The sequence below is a fragment of the Siniperca chuatsi genome, linkage group LG8, assembly GCF_020085105.1.
Source record: "Siniperca chuatsi isolate FFG_IHB_CAS linkage group LG8, ASM2008510v1, whole genome shotgun sequence".
NCBI lineage: Eukaryota > Metazoa > Chordata > Actinopteri > Centrarchiformes > Sinipercidae > Siniperca > Siniperca chuatsi.
In genome coordinates, this window is record NC_058049.1 from 18,162,207 (window position 1) to 18,182,861 (window position 20,655).

The 20,655-nt window shown below is 40.3% G+C and overlaps 1 protein-coding gene across 1 annotated transcript; it reads right to left on the reverse strand.

The window, feature by feature from the left end:
- Nucleotides 1–9: 9 nt before the first annotated feature.
- Nucleotides 10–19,322, reverse strand: atp10b (ATPase phospholipid transporting 10B). Its single transcript, XM_044204647.1, has 21 exons — nucleotides 18,757–19,322; nucleotides 15,754–15,958; nucleotides 15,336–15,421; nucleotides 14,919–15,025; nucleotides 13,734–13,865; nucleotides 13,372–13,499; nucleotides 12,827–13,079; nucleotides 11,777–11,976; nucleotides 10,205–10,369; nucleotides 8,942–9,485; nucleotides 8,682–8,782; nucleotides 8,467–8,593; nucleotides 8,161–8,345; nucleotides 5,397–5,664; nucleotides 4,104–4,180; nucleotides 3,894–4,019; nucleotides 3,597–3,797; nucleotides 3,354–3,434; nucleotides 3,110–3,214; nucleotides 2,617–2,804; nucleotides 10–1,039 (listed from the first exon to the last, which is right to left on the reverse strand). The coding sequence occupies exons 1-21, from the start codon at nucleotides 19,164–19,166 to the stop codon at nucleotides 745–747; spliced, it is 3,984 nt and encodes a 1,327-aa protein (XP_044060582.1). The 5' UTR covers nucleotides 19,167–19,322; the 3' UTR covers nucleotides 10–744.
- Nucleotides 19,323–20,655: the final 1,333 nt, after the last annotated feature.

A 20,655-nucleotide genomic window follows, 5' to 3' on the forward strand; every position in this document is an offset into this window, starting at 1 on the left:
ACAAGTGGATTCAGCTTGTGCACACTTCATTTCCATGAAAAAGCATCACACTTTGTAGTTAAGAAGCCTTTTCTTCTGATTCTTCTGAATTTACCTTTTTGCTTGTTTGATCTGGATGATGCTTCTGAAATAAGATGAAGCTTGACACACACACACACATTTCCACAGCTAATTTTACAGATATACACAAAACTAGTCAAAGGCCCAGCCTATAATATATATATATATATATATATATATATATATATATATATATATATATATATTTATACAGGCAAATTGAATGGAAATTCTTTAAACCACACGTGTTTGCCTGACAGGATGCATTGTGACTGTTTAGGGTATCTAGGTGAGAGGAATATATTAAACCAGCTAAGCATTTTGTTCTGGAAAAGTGCCACATTTTGGAGGGGTGGGTGGCATGACTAATTGGGTTACCAGTGTGCTCTGAAAACCCATCAGGAAAGTAACAGGCTTATGTGTTCACTATGGCAGCTTGTAATGAGGAGAGTAAGGAGGAGAGTGCCCTACATGCTTTTTGTTACAAAATTAACTCATCACCCCAATCGATGATTTGTCACAAGTCAGAGAGGAAGAGTATTTCTCCCTGATTGCATTTATGTAAGCACCCTCCCTCAAAAATTAAAAATGAAACATAACTCTATACCGGGATATATCCACTCATGAGTGTCTCATGAGTTTAGAATATTAACAGTTTTCTGAATAAATAATCATCTTATTCCTTCAAGTTGCCAACGAATGTTTCTCATGTGTGTAGTTTTCAGTGATCCCATTCAGTGTGAATTCATCCCCCATTATATCAGAGGCATTGGGAGCTTGGGGATAAATGTCCGCAGGGGTCTCCAGGGTGGGAGAGGGTGGTGTAGACAGCCTGGAGCGTTTGACCTGCCCTCTGACCCTGAAGCTCCTCCACTCCTTGATCCACTGGTCCCTTGTGGGGGGGTCCAGCCGGTCCAGATGCCTGGCTTGCATAAGCGGGGAGGGGGCGATAGAGTTCCTCAGCACGTGAAACATGTACCTGAGGGAGAGAGTGTGGTGGTGAGAAAGTAGGCCAGTGAAAAATATGCGGCCCTTTGATGTAAATCAGAGCATTCCCTCTAAATATCAGCACTTTCAGACGCATCAGCAACCAGGAGGAAGACCGAGCTGTGGTGCAGTTGTTCCTGAACTTCACAATTAACATTATTAAATTACAAATCAGCCTATACTGTCTATGTACCATAACAATCTAACAATTACATAGCAGTTAATGATCTGTGCAAGTCAAATACATACTCTAAAAATAATACTACATAAATAATATAATTATGAGGTTGATTGGGTTTAAACAGGGGTGGAGGCAGGACTAGAATAGTGGTTTCTGACCTCTTTGACTTGTGACCCCTAAAAATGAGCAATGTTAGTTTGTGGTCCCTCATCATAGGTTCTATACAATACAAAAGTATTAGCATTAAAATATACTTAAAATACCAAATATAAAAGTACTTATACAGAATATTCCATTTCAGAATAATATATATGATATTATTGGATCATAATTATTGATGTTTACATCACTTTAATTTTGCAGTTGGTAAAGGTGGGACTAATTTCAATGACTTTATGCTGGGTAGCTTGAGAATTTCCCCCAAGGATCAATAAAGTCTTATCTTTTCTTAACCTACAATAATACATTTAATATAATCATAATTTATTTGTTGATTATATTTTGTATTATTAATCTGAATCTACAAAGTAACTAAAGTTATCTGATAAAAGTAGTGAACAAAAAGTACAATATTAGATGTGGTGAAGTAGAAATATAAAGTAGCATTTTTTTAATTTGTGGGGTTTTTAGAGGCTTAAAGGGGTGAAAGCATCCAACATTTCACAAGAACAAAAACTAAAATTACATAAAAGTCAAATAAATAAATAAATAAAAATTTTGTCAAACAAATTTTGCTGTTTCTTATTCCTCTAATCAAATTGGGACCCCTCAGATTTATTTTCTTTGTTTTGTATCGCAGTTAATTGAATGTCTTTGGGTTTTGGACAGTTGGTCGGACAAAACAGGACATTCGAAGATGTTATCTTGGGCTCTAGGAAACTGTGATGGCCATTTTGTTGTTATTTCCTGATATTTCAAAGACAAAATAACAAATTGATTAAGAAAAATAATAGTTAGTTGCAGCCCTAGATATATATAAGTATCCTCAAATTTATTAAATTAATTAATTTGTTTCTTGTTTTAGTTTCTGTGGATGTCAATGTGAAACATGTTGACATTTTCCCCCTTTTTTCTTTAAAAAAAGAATTTAATTGTACATATAACAGGAGATAAAAGTAGGGGGAAATGAGTAAAATGGGAGGGAAGGCCACAATCTGCTACTCATATGCTCTTCAAAGATATGCGGTAGAGCGAGGCATGTAAATCTGATGGAAAATTTACAATAAAAAGATTCATCAAGAAAATTCCTTTCAGTAGAATTACAGATGTCAGAAAGTATTCAAATAAGTACAAGTACAAAAAAAGCTACTCTGTAACAAAGACAAGGGCACATTAAATTACTATCCCCCCTCTGGTGACAGACACAGGGAGGATAACACTGATGTTACCTGGGCAGCAGAGCCACCACAGTAGTGATGATGCAGATAAGGTAGAACATGGGGTCGGCCATCTGGCTCTGGAGGATCCAGTACGGGTTGGATGGAGGGTTACAGGTGACGCAGCTGCCGCTGTAGGCAAGTGTCACAACGAAGTACAGCGCCACACTGCCCAGCATGATTACCCAGTGAATCACCGTCTGCAAGACAGATGCATAAAACAGCAATTAGGTGTAATGATAACAACCCCATTAATCAAAATTGTCTGGTAATTCTCTGTTGTTATATTGCATCATTTAAAAACACCGTGGATTAATGTAAATCATGTTAAACATACATGTTACATTACCAGTTTCTAGATACTAGCTACGGTATACTAATAATCATTTGGTACATTAGTTTCAAATGCATACTGACTGAAACAATTTAATGATAAGAGTTTTGGCTCACTGGAAGTATACCGTGATTATATCTAGAAATAGATATCCATCAGTTCAGCACTCACCCAGGCTTTGATCTCTATTGACAGATGCAGCAGGATGGTAAATAAAGAAATTGTGTTCAAAGGCATTCCGAAGGAAAAAACATCAATGTCTGAATCCTGGTAAGCCTGAGGGGAGAAAACACATGCTTTTAGGCAGAAAGCAGAAAAACCAGTAAAACAACTGGTAACTCAGAGGATGCACCATGACAGACGCAACTTTGCACGATGTGTAATCACAGACGAAGAATTCAAACGCTTCCCTTACCAAGTATGGAATAAAGAAGCACACCAGACTCTGATAGAAGGCATCGAGCATGGAAACCCAGAATGTTGAAAAGTTGTATTCCTAAACAAACACACACAAGTTTAAATACATAAAAAATACATAAACTAATCAAAGTATTTTGTGCATTTTGCTCAAGACCCAATTCTATGAACATGTAGCTACTGATTAAATTTCTTCCTCTCAGAATAAAGAGTTGCAGTATTGTTTGGGAGTGTCACTGACCCCTGCACCCTGTCCAGTCCTGTACAGTTCAGGAACACCCAGCAACATCTCTGCAGAAACGTCTTTGTCCATTATCCCAAACATGATGGGCGGAACAGAGGTGAAGAAAAGGTTGAAGAAAATCAGCAGCCAGTAGTCGATCATGGCAGTGCCAGAGAAGCCGCAGAAGAACTGATACCAGAACAGCAGGTTCACATAGGCCTGGGAAACACATTAAACTGTAGATGATTAGATGAGAAATCCAGGCAATATGTCAATTCAGACAGCAGAGCGCTCTAATGTTAATACAAGACTCACCACATTCTTATAGAAGAAGTAAATGATCATGTTGGCCAGTCGAGTGTAGCACCAGCGTCCATGAACCAGGAGAAGTTTTTTCAGGTGTTTGAAGCGAGATATAGCGAAATCACTTGCCATGACCGCCTGCAGATGACAAAGAGGTTTTTGGATGGTGAGAGTAGCAGAGGAAACAACAACATTTCCGAAGCCAGAGACCTCAGTTCAGACCTGCATGCCCTCCTGACCGGATATCCCAATGCCGATATCAGCTGCTTGGATCATGTTGACATCATTTGCACCATCACCTGAAGCAACAGAGTTAATATCAGTTTAACAACAGTTACAGTTGAAAATGTATTAAAACCTACTGACTTTGTGGGTCTGAATACATTCATCATGTCAAAATGCATTTATTTAGGACTTTAATGTGACTTTTATGCAAAACAACCTGTGTTTTTGATATTTTGCTTACATTTTCAAACATATTCTACATATAATAAACATTGCTTTTTTCAATTTCTCAAGACCTGAATTAACTCTAATGTCATCATGAGATAACACCATACATCCTCACATTTCTGTCCAAAAGTCCTTGTGAAGGAACTAGGTGTCTCAGCAGGACCATCCATCCATTAGCTGTACCGTACTCGCTTATCATTCAGAGGGTCACAGGGGCTGCAGCCATTTGACATTCTTTGGATTGTGGGAGGAAACCATAAAACCCATAAAACCCACACAGGCACATGCAAGCTCCACACAGAAAGGCCCCACTAACCAGTGACTCAGAAAACGGACAGGATCAAGAACCTTATAAAACCTGAAAGAACCTGCAAAACATAAAGGAATGATTTCCAAGCTGACAGAAATTACCTTTCTGTTAGCTTGCAACACTTTTTGCATTCTCTCACAAAACCATTTCTTTCCCATAAAATGCTATTTTTGCCTTCCTTCTCATTCTGCCGTTTTCACAGCAGACATTTTGACTCGTCATAGTACATCACAGGTGTTACTAATAACATTAACGATGGCTCTATTCAAGTGTCCCAGTAAGCCATGACAGTGTGACAGTGAGCTAGCATGCACAATACCAGGACCCTGAAACTGAAGTAACTAAATGGAATTCAGCCATCATTCATTTGATTATTTACACCTGTGCTTTTCCTACTGTGACATCAAAATGTCTACTGTGAAAAAAGCCTAAAATATCTTCAAACACCCACAATGGTAATCAATTTATTGATTTTTTTGTTAAAAATTGGTATGGAAAAATGGAAACACTCACCATGGCTTCTCAGGGGCCCTCTATAATCTTGAAGTGATATCTAAGTAACAATTTGTGTGCTCAAACAAAGACTTGAAAAAACACCTGATTTCTTTGTACCTTCAATTTTATACTGTTTTTATAGTTTACTGCATTTATACAACTTCTTTCTTTTGATAGTGTTTTGCATAGAACTCAGATTAAAAGTCCCAGATTAATGCATTTGTAACAAGGTGAATGGCTCAACAAAAGTTTCTTACCCACAGCAAGGGTCATGACCTTGAGTTTCTCTCTGACCACCTTCACCACTCTGCTCTTCTGTAAGGGTGTGACTCTACAGCAGAGCACAGAGCGGCAGCGCTTAGCCAGGTCCACGAAGCGATCCTGCAGGTCCGATGACAGGGCCATGGTCAGGGTGAGTCCGTCAATCACCAGGGAGATGTCTTGGGTTGTATCCACATTACGAGGATCTGCACTGTACCTCCTCACCTCTTCCAGTGTACAGTCCAAGATGGACATGCACGTGAGCTGGAAAATAACATCTGCTTATTTTTGCTGATCACACTGTTGTTATTACTTTTTATGAAGCTTTCCAAACTAGAGATGAAACAATTTGTTAATTATTAGAAAATCAGAGAATTAATCTGCAAACATTTTGATAGTCAATTGATCCTTTAAGTCATTTTTAATATGCTACTTCCAGTTTCTCAAATGTGTAGACTTTCTGCTTTTCTTTAGTAAACTAAATAACTGAGTTCTGGATGGTTGGTCAGACAAAATAAAGCATTTGAAGATGTCATCGTTGGCTTTGGGAAACATGAGATGGGCTTTTATTTTTTTTCACCAGTTTCTGATATTTTATAGACAATTAATCGATTATTCAAACAATTATCAAATTAATCTGTAATGGAAATAATTGTTTATTGCAGCCCTATTACAAAGTTTGATTTAATTAGACTGAACTGCAACTTGGATGTGACATCTCTTATAAGCCCCCCCCAAAAAGGCAAAATGCGTAACATAATAAGGTACAACATTAAAGGCTATTCCTCTGTGCAGCAGAGTACAGATTATGCTATGTGCTGGTAAAAGAAACATAACATTACTCTACTGTTGAGTCATGTTCATGATGTCTGACTATAAGCAATTACGAGGCTCTAGTCCCATCAGACTCATTGTTGTGTGTAAATAACTCCAGCCTCTTAGCCAAAAGGAAAATCGGCATGATGAAAAAAATGTGGGTCACATCCTGTTTTTATACCATCTATCTAATCCTGGCTAAATTTCATTAGGTGTGGTAGGCTGATGACTGTGGGAATGCATCCCTCAGGTGGACATCGAGTTACGGTGGCAAAAATAGTTCATTACCAAAATGCCTCCAGTCTGGACAGGGAGCAAGGGGGTATTTCCTCTGAGGGTTGAATATTAGACTTGTAATTAGATATGAAAGCAGTAGATATTGTATTGGGGGTATCTCACTCCATTCATCATCAATGACTAGTCCCATCTGAGAGGAGCGCGGCAGGCCCTTTGTTCCAGAAAGCTCCTAACGTATCAGTTAGAGCCGACAGGTAATTTCAGTCTATTTGAGGCCAGGGATGATTAGACATGGTCAGGTTGTTATGAAGGGCTCATTCCTGTGCTACCAGATCTTTAATGACCTCAGAGAAGCAGGACCTACACCTGACACCTTATCCTTCTCAGATGAAAATGTGAGGGTTTGACCTTTAGTTAAAATGTAGAAGTGGTCAAAAAGGTTTGGCCATTTTAAATTGGAGGGAGACAAGCTCATAGCTAAAACCTCCTGAACTTACTGCTTGGAAAACACATGACTTGTCCTGAGTGACCATCAAAAAAAGTCAATGCTGCCCTCTGAAACAAGCTGTATGCAATAGGTGAAATATAAATTACTTCTTGCCTTAATCTGTTTAAAAAGGCCAATGTTCAACAGAACGTTGTGGTGCTTGTTAGCTTCTAATGCTCCAGGTCTTTACTATTTTTACTTTTTGATTAATTCCTTTGAAAACTCCTACTGAGTAGTGCAAACATTCAGGCATATACTGTATTTGTGAGAGGTAAATCATTTAATATTTTGTATTGTTTTTAAAAACAATAAATATATGGACCTGTAATTTAAGTATGGAAGTAATATTTTATTAGTGACAGCCCTATTAAATCTGATATGATGATAATACTCCTTGTCAGGGTTGTCCTTTCTTGATAAGAAGATAATCACCCTACATAACACATTTTATATCTCTTTATGTAGACGATATTTTACTTTATTTTAACACAACTAATTGACAGGTCTGGTAAGATCTCTGGATGTAAGATGAACTAGTTTAAGTCAGCACAACTACCCTTAAATTAAATCCGATGTTTCAGACTTTCAGACTTATTCTGTAACAGACAATATACTAAAAAATCACCAAGAGATACAAGATTAAAGGAATTGTTTAACAAGTGTTAGATGAGAAGATCGATACCACTCTCACGTTTGTACAGTAAATATGAAGATACCGCCAGCAGTAGATAAGCTTAGCTTAGCATAAAGACGGGAAACAGTTAGCCAAGCTCTGTCCAAAGGTAACAAATCTGAACAAAAACGAGTAAAAATGTCAATTAGCCATTTTACAGGGGTTTTGTGGCTGACTATTTCTTGGACTGGTAACTTCCTGGATTCTCTGCTTGTTGCCTGGTAACAGCTGGTAGGCAGATTTTGTTAACTGTGGACAAAGCCAGTTTAGCTGTTTCCCCTTGTTTCCAGTTTTCATGCTAAGCTACAGTAAGCTAACTGGCTGCTGGCTCCATATTTACCACTACAGACATGTGGTATCAATCTTCTCATCTAACTCTCCAAAATGTTGCTTAAATACATCAACATTTTCATTTCATTTTTGATTTACTAAAACAAATTGTACCAAACAAGATGTATCACGTTTTATCATTTCACATAAGCAGTAAAGAAAAGCAGCTCTGAGTCAAACAGTCAACCTTCAGTGAGGCAGAAAGCGGCCTCCTCACCTTGTTTTTGCAGCTCATGTTAATCACAAGGTCTTCCTCTTCCAGTAGCCTGCAGGCATAGCCGATGTTGACAGCTGTCTCCGGCTTGTCACCAGTCAGCACCCACACCTGGATCCCTGCCATCCGCAGTGCCACGATAGTGTCTGGGACACTCTCCTGCAGACGGTCCTCAATGCCTGTCGCCCCTGCGGGAGGACATATACGCAAAGTCAGGCATGATTCACACACAGAGCTTATCACACAGATATAAAGTATGCTTTTCAAGTATTTATTATGAATGATGTGTGTTGGGCTGATGTATGTTACCTAACAGGGAGAGGTTTGTCTCTAGCTGCACAGCAGTGTCCATAACAAGCTCCTCTCTGTTGTCTATAGCAGCCAGAGCTCTCTGTCTGTTCACTGACCAGCTTTCATACATCTTGTCACTCACAACCTGCAGCGCACGCAGGAAAAAGATGAAACAGAGCTCCTCTAGCAGAAGAAAATGATGCTGGTAAATATCAATATATCTGATTATGCACCTTCTTTGTAAAGCAAAGTGTGCGCAGCCCGTCTTTAGCATAGCAGTTGAGATGATACTGAGTAGCTGCTGCTATATTCCTCTGATTCCTGCTAAGATGTTCTGAAAATAATATGACACAGCTATATTTATATAGATAGATAGATATTTTTCAGATATGTTTAATTTTGAATTATGAAATGACCCAGGGTATCTCAGTATTGACTAATACATATAAATAATGTAATAAATGTGTGTATTTGTACTTTCACTTGCACATACCTGCGTACGGTGTACCAAGTAGCTCCATGATGGTGTAGTCTGCACCTTTAGTGTACAGCACATATTCTTTGGTGATTGGGTGTCGCACCAAAACAGACATTCTCTTCCTGATGGAGTCAAAGGTCAAGGTGTCCAGCACCTCAAACACCAGGTCCTCCCCAGACGGGAGCCTCACCGTCACGCTGTCAGAGGTGCGGGCCAGCAGAGTGAAGCCATATGCCTTGGCTGCGTACACCAGGGCTGCCTCATCTGGACTCTCTGCCTCATAGCTGAGATTAGCTGAGTTTGTTTCAGGACTGTCGCACTGAGATGGAGTGTGGAGCGAACATGTTTGGAGCCCATTGATGTCTCCAGACCTCTCCATATTTACAGGGAGGTTAAAATGGTCCTCCTCCATAACTGAGTCCTCTGAGATGGTGCGATTTCTCTTGGGCTTGCGCTGCCAGGAGGTGAAAATATGGCGAAGAGAGCCAGACCTTTTCACCAGGTTGTTCAAAGCATCCAGTGGGTTATTTGTCTGAGAGGAGCGTGAAAACCTGCTCACCTGAAAAAAATGAAGCAAAGAAAACTTTGCTTTGTTTGTCACATAGCACTTCTGTATCAACATTTTGTCCAAACACCCATATGGTGATAACACAAAACCACTCTTCAAATCTTGGCATCCATTTCCACTCTGTTTCTTTTTGTGCTTTTACCTTTAATTACAAACTCAAGGGAAAACCCACATATTTCTCCCATCTGCCAGACCTCAGAACAGCACAGTCGAGAGCAGCGAGTACTAAAATTAATAAAGGCAACCCTGATTGCCCCTGCAAATCTCCCTTTACTATGTGGTTAATTTAGTGAGGACTCACAATCTTTACAACTGGGGCTTTAAAGATGAAAGAAGGCTACTGACCATTGATGAAAGAGCAGAAACTTAAAGCTAAACAATTTAAGAAAACTTTCAAAATGAAACACAATCTTTGAGGTTAATAATAAGAATTTAAGCTTTATTGTTGTGTGTGTTACTGATTAAATTATGGATATTTCGCTGCAGTACTGCAGCCAAATAGCTGGACACCGGGTTAATGGATCTATAGAAATCTTAAAATAATGAATAAGACAATTAATAGATTCTCTACAATGTTTTCTAGCTGAAAAGTTTGACATTGTTTTCATACTGGGAGTTTCAAGAGAACAAATCCTTCGTCCATCTTTCCTCTCCTACTGTGCCGTCCATCTCTACTTCCCATCCACAGTCGCAGTAAAGGGAGCGCTCACCCTCTGTCTCCGAGCTGTTGCCATGGAAACCACCACTGTGTTGCAAATGGCGAGAGCCAGAAAAAAGTCCAGGTAGGGATCTATCTTCTGGCTGCTGCCGCTGCTGCTGCTCTCTGCCCTGCTAATCTGCTGAAGCAGCTTCCTGTCTGGAATCACCTCAGTTTCCTGTTGGAGTAAAAGTTAATCAGTTTTTTAATTAAAAGCTCATGTTGATAAACTGTTTCTTGCTTACACTCAGCTTTCACTCATTTGACATGACAGGATTGGAAAAAGTTTTTATCTTTTCATCCAGTTGTGTTTGCCCATGTACACAATTACAGGAAGGACAGAAGGGAGGGAGGAAGTTTCCATTCATACAAACATTCTGCCATGTTAGAGACACAGCATGAGGAAAACCAAAGATGGGCTCTGTGCTCCCTAGCTGGAATAAACACAAGACTTTTTCTGTCTCAGCCTGTATCTCCAGGCCTCTGCTCTTTGCCCTGTGGACCAAAATAGACACAGAGCTACTGTACTGTATATCAAGACAATGATGACTAATCTATAGTGCACGTTTACAGTTTATGTGACATCCGTGGTCTATGCCAAATGGTGCCCAGCACGACCATATGTCCCCTCACAGACACAGGGACAACTTTGAGCCAAAATGGATATGCTCATCACTGCAACCATAGCAGCTCTGCCATCTGCAGCGGGGATTGAGACCATGAGGCCTTTTGACACAAGGATGGGTGAGATTTGGGTAAACAAATGTCAGTTTGAGGTCTTTTGAGTATGTATTTAGACATGGAACATATTTAAGAAAGAAACTTCCTTTTTTGAAACTGGTCATAGGTTAAAAGTTCAAGTTTCTAGATCTTAGAAACATACATGACTCTATGCATATTTGTATAGATTCTAATTACCAAATTAGACAGTAAATATAATGAAAAGAAGCAGAAAAAATACTTCAGCTTGGAGCTGCTCCGGTAAAATCAGTACTAGATTAATTATACTCATACAATAATGACCAGAACTGAATCCACCAAATTATTACTATTATTTTTATCCCAATAATCTTGTCAGCCAGTTTACATTTCCATACTGATAAATGCATTATTAATAATGCTTTTGTGGTGTACACCGGTAAAGACATCATCATAAACTCAATAAGGAAATTTTAATTAATTTCCCTTTACATTAATACAGAGTGGTAAGACACGGCATCTCAGACGCCGTCCCATTTCCCTACATTGGGTTTGATTGTAGTAGTCCAGTTCACACTATAGAAATGCACTGTCATGTTTGATCTGTAATTTATTTATGCTTCTCATTCATGATGATGACGGCAAGGACACTTGTTAATCATGAAGAATTAGTCTAATTTGTGGGTCCCTCCAGGTGGCCTAGAGTTACTACCTGACTTCACCTCCTGCATGAGCAACAAGTGAAATGCTGACGACCATTTCCCCATGGTGGCTTCCTGTGACCCTGTGCTGACTGCATTATAGTATCAAGCCAGGCAAAACCTATAACTCCACCCACTCTGAATTAAATATCTGCCTTTTCTTCCCAACTGAGCAATCATCTTACCAGCGGACTGCTGAAGGCCACATCTCTCTGTGCATTTCCTGTGACCTTGCTCTTGTGTCGGCTGCCATGGCGATGTTGTTTGTGCTCAGGGTTGGTCTCCTCAGTATCCAGGCACCATCCAGTTTTTAGGGGTTGTGGTTGCTGGTTGAAGATGACCTCCTCCCCTAACTCTGGTTCTTCAAGGACAGCTAGGCGGATGGCTGCAAATCCCAAAAACCATGTTGATACATACAGTATGTACTGTATATTACTGTATATATGTCAGGTTCAAATGTGGAGCCCTTAACAACAACTGCAGTGTCAAAGGACTTTAAAGACCTGGATTAGCCTCACCCAGATGGAAGGACAGACTCCCCCCAAAACCCTCCAATGAGCCAAAATAAATGAACCTTGGGAAAAATTATATAAGACGGAATGCAACTCCAAGGTAAATAGATCAGAAATACAATTAGACTGTATAGCAAATCAGATGCTAGTCAGCACAAATATTGAAGCAAAAAATGGAAAACAATATCTAGGTGAAAAGGGTAATAAAATATATAGATAATAGTCTCATAAGTATCTACTTTGTACCTTTTCTCCACTCTTTTATATCGTATTCTGTCTGATCAAATTGTATATTTTAAATATAGAAAATAATCTAGCATCTCTGCATTTACATGTGCAAGACAGAGTCACAAATGCAGATCAACATTATTTAATATCATGTATCTCTAATCATGACACAGCATAAATTAATAAAATAAGTTTCACATGTAAAGCCAACCAGGAAGTGCATTCCAACTGAACAGGTAATAAACAGCTCAAAACAAACAAAAACATATTATGCATGTTTGACTTAGTCTACAGCCAGGTGAGACTGGAACACTGCAAAAAAAAACTGGTGGATAGATGAGACAACTATTCAGAGACTTTTGCTGCTAGTGCGACAAAAAGTAAAATTGGTAATGAAGCTGGCTAAAAATACATAGGGGCCTACTATGAAAAGCAGTGAAAGGTGCTGCAACAGCTCATTTCGGTTACATAAAATGTCTCAATGTGAAGGATTACCATTCTCTTTGTGTGGGTACTCGGTGCCCATGATGGAGCATCTGCAAAACACCATCTTGTTCTCAGTGAGGGTGCCAGTCTTGTCTGAGAAGATATATTCAATCTGTCCCAGGTCCTCTGTGATGTTCAGGGCCTTACACTGCATGCGGCTGTCTGTCTCCTCATCGTACAGGTCGACGTCATTAGTGATGAAGAAGATCTGACAAATCTTCACCAACTCAATGGACACGTAGAGGGAGATAGGAATCAGGACCTGCGGAGGAGAGAAGAAGAGAGGAGAGGAGAGGAGAGGAATGGAAAGAAAAGAAGAGAGACAGGAGAGAGTGAGAAAGAAGTGATCAGAGAAAAGAAAGAAAAGGAGATGATGGTATGACAAGTGATAGGAAGAGTGATGGAAAAATGATGACAGGAAAGTGGACAAGAGACGGTGGAAAGAGAGGATATTGGAGGAGAAAGAAGAGGAGACGAGGCAAGAGTTTGATGATTTTAAGAAATTAATAATAAACACACTAAATCCTCTCTTTCATACAGTCAACCTCCTCCACCTGCAGCAGGATGATCATGGTGAAGAACATGTAGAAGCCAGACAGACTGGCACTGTCCAGGTGACCGTTGCTGTCGGGAACCAGGAAAGGGGGCACACCGGGCAGCGCCTGCAGCCATAAGAAGTGACCTGCATGTGTGAGGACAGGGGGATTAATCACACCGACTGTTGTGCAGGGAGGAAAGCTATTTTTGGCACCACACCTTCCCCTTTCTCCTCCCTCTTCTCCTGGTATGAGTTTGGGCCCGTAGCCAAAGTGATTGAGTTTTTATTGGAAATTAGACATCCCCTCATAAATGTAAAAGCATTAATCAGTGACTGGTCCATGTAGTGATTTGTAAAGTTATGTAATTCATCACTGACCTAGTGCTCCGACGAGACACATGGCGAAGAGGAGAATGAAGCAGAAGATGACGTCTATGTTCAGATTCCGCTCTAGTTTGCTGCGCTTGCATCTTGGCCTGCTGTTGTTAAGCATGGACTTAGTTTCATGGCCTTAAAGGTGGGATCAGAAGGTGTTGATTCAGTTACCAACAAGGGAATGGATTATAATATCTTAAATCATGTGCTTATTCTGGGTCAGTTAATGCAAGGACAAAAACAGGGCCATTGAGGACACTGAGGTCATGTCCTCTGTAATATTTCTGGAAATTTGGTGGTTTATTATGACATTAAGAGGAGTTTACATTTTTGATATCATACATTATGCACATGTTTTTAAAACTGATTCTGATGTTTTTAACCATGCTTGTGGCGTGGATCTAGGCATTGTCTGTCGGACGTTTGGATGGTCCACCACTTTGGTATTTGGACAGAAATATCTCAGTCTTATTGCCATGAAATTTAGTATAGATATTCATGGTCCCCAGAGGATGAATCCTTCTAATTTTGGTGATCCCTTAACTGTTCATATAGCGCCATTATCAGGTCAAAATTGTAAGTTGTCCAATACTTTGATTTATGACCAAATACTTGAAAACTAATGACATTCCCATCAGCCTCAGTTGTACTTTGTGTTTAGTGCTAATTAGAATGTTAACACGCTAAACTATGATGGTGAACATGGTGAACATTATACCTGCTAAACATCAGCATGTTAGCTGTCATTGTACGCATGTTAGCATGCTGATATTAGCATTTAGCTCAAAACACCACTGTGCCTAAAGCCTCTCAGAGCTGCTAGCATGGCTGTAGACTCTTAACCTTGTTTGACAGAATTGGACAGTTACAGCAAAAAAAAATCACATTAAAATTAAAGGAATTTAGTGCTTAACAAAATTACATTCCTGGCAGCAGATTATAATGTAGGGAGACAAAATGTACAGAAAATATAACTGAACAATTACTTGACTAAATATGCAAAAGTACATTACAATTCTTAGAGAGTTTGGTTGTTAGTGAGTCAACAATATTCTTAGGTAGGTGGGGCTGTGCTTGGGAAAATTGGACTCATGTCCTATGTATTTCTAAAGTCCTGGCTATGACCCTGGACAACAGTAAAGGCTCAAGGTCAAAGCAATGAAACAGCTGAGAAAATGGAGAATATACCTGCATATACCACAAAGCCAACAGCGTGGTCCGTGTTTCTCACTGTGCAGCCTCGCAGCAGCAGACTCTCAATTCCAGCACCCAGCTTCTCCTTATCAGGTTTCTCTCTGCGGCAGGAGAAAGTGAGAAACCTCCTTTGTACTGTCAGATCTTGTTAGATATTCATTACTGCTTATACTGTATATTCCCCATTAGCAATTCTCCTGCTTTAAGGAGCTAGTTGGACAGCATGGATAGACCAGCTGTAAGAGATGTGGTTCCTGAGGAAATCGATTATAGTCTATTACAGCCCCAATAATGCCTCTGGTGGCATCAGAAAGTGCAGCGAGTGGGTTGGAATTAGTTTTGCTCGGCTGCTCTGAAAGGCTCAAAGGAACTGTTTGGGGAATCCATGTGATCTGTGTATTTGATACTCACACATAACATTTGAAATGATTCAGATTGTTGTTGGGCTTTTCACACACCACGACACTGTTGAGGCTTTCAGGTTCAAATTCAGGATCCTGGGAAGTGAAGTCACTACATTATGAAAGGAAACTTTTTAAATGAAACTTAACCTGCACATCCAGACTGACAGAATGATTATTACACGCAGGAAAGACAACGGTGGGTATGTAGTCCAACAAGTGTTTTCTGTCTGTCATTACTGACTTTGTCATTATAATTACATATTATAGTTACAGTAGACATCCAGTAAGTAATATCAGGAGATGTCACAGTTGTCAATCACAAAGAGGAGGAGAAAGGTGAGGCAGCACAGAGGTTCAGAAGACTGTGAAGAAAGTAGAAAGACAGGAGAGAAATTAAGCCCAGAAGTACTGTAGGTATTCCTCACAGAGATGCAGACGCCAGACATCACCCTCCTCTGCTTCAGGTTGGTCTCTCCGTCCAGGTTGGATGTCTCTATGAGACACACACCATTGGGGTCTGATGTGTGCAGGAGTAGCAGGTCAGCAGGGACGATCTCGTTGCAAACCACCTTCACAAAATCTCCCACTCTCACATCCTTCCAACGCCTCTCCATAAACTGTTTCTCTTTCCTGAAATCAGCCATGTCAGATGCCAACAGTCATTACATATTATTTTTTAAAAGGGATACAAGTCCCTGGGTGGTTTTTATATTGATTTTTGTCCCAGTTTTTAACTGCAATATTGGCATAGTGGGTGTATTTTGTCTATGCAATCAAATTAAATATTGACTCACTCTTTATGGATAAAAAATCACAGCAGCTGCTTATGTTAGGGAATAAACAATACAACCAAATGAAAAATCAATGCTGTTGTTTTTGGAGAGCGGCCCAAATGTGTTTTGTGTGTTTTAGAATAAGAGACTTTTAGAGGAGATGTTTAGCCTCATGCTTTGTGATTTGAACCTGCACATCAAGCTGCCTAACCACCGGTGACAGAGCGCTGCAGGTATGCAGCCCTGCATGTAGGACCTGAAAGGGTGGCTGCCACATAACACTACACCTCACTCCAAACATAACAAGGGGGGGGGGGCGGGATTATGTATTTTTAGTATGTTGGGTTTAGATTATACTTAGCAGGTTGCGCAAATATTCTCTCCTGACAGGAAAGCTTTTCAGCCTACAGTTTCCAGTTATGGGAGGTCCATTTCTCAAAAGTGTGTTGTGTCTTCTCACAATGCATGGAGCACATTTCATCCCACACACGATCAGAAGGTTATAAAATGTATGTCATGTGATCCTATACTGTTTTAAAAGAATAGTTCGTCATTTTGGGCGCTTATTTGCTTTCTTGCCGAGAATGATGTGAGAAGGTTGATCACCTCTAAAGTTCACTAATTAGCATGTAATATCAATGAATATTAATCCGTACAAAAAATGGAAGTGTAAAAACAACAATTTGTAAAACAACATGTTTTACAGGGGTTAAGTGCTGGATTATTTCTTGCCCATGACCAGTAAACTTGCTTGAGTCTCTTTTTACACATCGGTTTTTGCATGGATTAAACAAACATCTTTATTAGTGAGCTTTAACTTGTTGTTACCATTTGACAAAGCCAGGCTAGCTGTTTCCCCTTGTTTTTAGTCTTTATGCTAAGCTAAGCTAACTGCTGGCTGTAGCTTCATATTTCACAGACAGACATGAGAGTGGTGTCAATCTTGTCATCTAACTTCCTGCCAGAAAGCGAATATGTATACATCCAAAAATGTCAAACTCTTGCCTTAAATATCTCACATGCAATGCCAAACAATGTCTTTGTCTGTATAATCATCCAATTCTGCCATCAAATCGTAATTTTCTGATTGTACTAAGTTTAACACACTTTTGATCTTTAAAGTGATAACAAGAGAATTTTGTTGCTCTTGTGAATTGTAGTATTTTCTTCATCTTCATGGAAAAAGTGACACTTTATGACCTGTTTGGTGTGATGTGAGTCACATTCATACAACATGTAGATGAAATGAACTCTCTTTAACAACAGCCTGGAACAGCCAGTGAGGTGTGGTGACTGGTTTTAACGCTCTGCAGTGAGCCAACAATAGAACTAGACACATTACAATAACACGAGTTGGCATTCAATCAGCATGATTAACAGCCGGTGTGTTTCATGTTCGGTACATTTGAGCACAGGTGGATTGACAAGAGTATGAAATAGAGATGAGACGGATAGGATGATCCTGACGATATGGCACATCATGCTCAAACACGTCATGCTAAAACAACATGCGAATGAAGGGTGATGGGAAATAAAGGCGTGCATCTGTAAAGGTCTGATGAATTAAAGGTAAATCCCTCTCATCTGATTGCATTCCATGTGGGCCAGCGCATACACTGCAAGGATGAGTGGCAGATTTAAGATCAGTCTTTGTGTGTTATGTGTTGAAACTGGTCTGATGGATAAACTTCACCTAGATAGAGAAAAAGAGGAAAGTGTGTGCAAGCCTACAATTTATTCTTGAGCTTCTTTTGGAAACATTTGTATGCTTCAAAGAAATCCCAGCCAATCGATTCTGTTCTAATCTTTACAAGCCCAAAATGGAGCTTCAGCATCCCCACCCAGCAAGCCATGAGAGACCCACGAGAGCCTGTTCGCCATGACTCAACTGCTGTTTATCTGATTGCGCGAGGCAGAGACGTCTAGTGTCCTCTAACAGGCCCAGAGGGACTGGAGTGTTCTCCGAAGTGTCCGAAATACTGCGTCTGGAGTCTGCACTTAAGCCACCTGGACCTTATCGCCACATACACACAAATAGAAACACACAAACACACATGATGCAGGCTTTCCCCCCAGCTGAGACTACACTTCCCAACATCCTTGCTGACTCTTCTTGGGAAATCTGAAAGCAAGCAACTGCTGGTTAATGATGAGGGTTGAATCTGTGAGGATTCATCATTGGAGGTGCATCCAGTCTCACATCAGATCCAGAGGAAATCCACACCCCCTTCCTCCTCCTCCCACTCTACTCCAAATCACAGCAGTGAAAGGATTGTTTATCCTCCTTTGTGAATTCATTTTTCACCAGTAATTCAAAAATAGACAACCGTTAACCTTACTGTCTTTGCTGACGCAACACCCAGATGAGGATTTCATCAAATGAGAGAGTGTTGTGAGGCTCTTCAAAAGAGGAATAATCTCCCACACAAGTCAAAAATTCTCACGGGGAGCTGAAATGCAGAGGAGGTAAAACACACACACACATAGCACACAATCACACAGATCTACACACTCTCACAGACATCAACATGCTGGATGATAAGAATCATGAACACAGATCTGGAGGTGCCGTTAATGCACCGTGAGTGTTTCCACTTGCCACAGCACAGCGTACTGTATCTATATTCAGGACATGATTGTCTTTGAGTCAGTTACCTGCTGTAGATGAAGCACGGCGTGTTGTTGAGCTTCCTGTCCGACTGGTACCTCCTGAAGTCCTCCCAGGCGTCCTTCAAGGCCGTCAGAGACATGATGACACCGATGGGGATTAGAGCTATCTCGGGCTGGAAGGCATTCACCACGGGGACAAAGTTCAGAATAGCCAGACCCACAAAGTAGATGTTGGCCAGACGGTGAAACTGCTCAAAGAGGTTCATGGGGATGAAGAGGAGGAGGGTGTATTTGGTGGTCTTGATGGCATTTCCAGGAAAAAAGCAGTTGGGTTGCTTCCCCTTCTCCAGGCCCTCATAAGGCAGATTGGACACCAAGTTGCGGAGGTCCTTCTCCCGCACCCTCTGACCTCTCAGAACATCCCTCACCAGGGCCAGAGGGCTCCTCCACGTCATAGCTGCTCAGTCTGTTTTTTGACAACACTTACAGCTCAGAGTTAAAGAGACTCTCCTCAGGCCCACCCTCTCCTTGAATGATTCTCCGTGTGTGTATAGGAGGCCTTTTGGCAGGTTACAACAAGTGACAGCACACCTAGTCCTCCTCTGAGTCCACCCCTTGCATTGACAGGTGTGTTTTCATTCCTTGCAGTGGAGCTGTTCAAGTCTCACAGAGAGGGGAAATAAGGCAGTAGGAAATCAGCTGTGAGTGCTACAGTGACTCAGCTGATTTTAATTTTGCTGTCAATAATCTCATTTCAGCAGAATCACTGAACCGGCAGCATGTTTTCAACTCTCTCTCTGAAATAGTCCTTCACATTGCAGAATTATGAGTCAGTCAGCCAACGTGCGTAATTTAGTAGTCTTTATTGTCATTAATACTTTACATATTGATGTTGTAATTGAAAATGTAACACTAAAAAATACAAATACAAAACACTACTACAGTATGCACAAGACAAAGCCCTCAAATAAGCTGACAATCTAATATTTGCAGAGCAGAAAATTGGTGCAGTGGGTCATAAGGAGATTTGAACTGACAACACAACACCGAGCAGAGTGCAACGACTGCTCGGGGCAAACATATATGAAGAGTCTGCAGAGTGTGAATGAACACAGCAGAGGGAACTTACACACCCCATTTAGGAGTATGCAAATGGAGAATACAGTCCACGATGCTTAAAGACACTGAGAAACCTCATTGTTGTTCTTAATAAGATGAAGATAATAATTAGCATGATTCTTTATTGCTGCATGTAAGAAAATGATCTGTCCACTTTCCTATCATCCACTGAGAGGTCAAAGGTCAGCTACAGAAGCTTGAAAGGTGGACTTGAAACATTCCTTGTCGATAGACACTTTAGCAGAGCAGATGCTTATGAAGATTTTCAGATTTGCATGTCGAGGGCTGAAAGTTTGATCATATTGGTTATACAGAATTGGGTGAATGAATCTGTTTACATGTATGAGTGTGAGACTCTTACGTATGATGGTCTACAACAAAGCAGCGTCTTGCACAGATGGCATGCATGTAGGATGCCTTCCACTTCCTCATGTTGACATATGTTGTCTTTTCCAGAGCAGGCTGTAGAACCAGTTTAAACAGGCCAGATTTGCACTGGGTCACTCGATTATTGTGCTTAAATTTAAATTTCAGACACAGTTATAGCCATAGTACTCAAACTATATGTACCTGGTTGGTATTTGAATCGCAGCATATAGAGGCGTTATTGGAAATTACCTGCAAATGGAGATAGATGGACCTTTATTGTCTTTTTTTAAAGGATGCCATGCTCGACCTTGCAGGTGATTTACTATCAAAGAATTTAAATTATTTCCTGTTTTGTCCTTGAACAGTTGACACAGGTGGGTTCATCTCTCCAGGGTAGCACAGCGTGTTTTTCCATCCCATACGTGTTTAGCAGGGGGATTGGCGTGACGTGAGTGT

What these genes read in the sequence shown, in the direction of transcription:
- atp10b (XM_044204647.1), bottom strand. Translation starts at nt 19,166, where the DNA reads ATGACGTGGAGGAGCCCTCTGGCCCTGGTGAGGGATGTTCTGAGAGGT. An exon ending in GGACTGGACAGGGTGCAGGG is followed by an intron (nt 3,435 to 3,596) that starts GTCAGTGACACT and finishes GTGTTTGTTTAG; the next exon opens with GAATACAACTTTTCAACATT. An exon ending in GTGGTGGCTCTGCTGCCCAG is followed by an intron (nt 1,040 to 2,616) that starts GTAACATCAGTG and finishes TCTCTCCCTCAG; the next exon opens with GTACATGTTTCACGTGCTGA.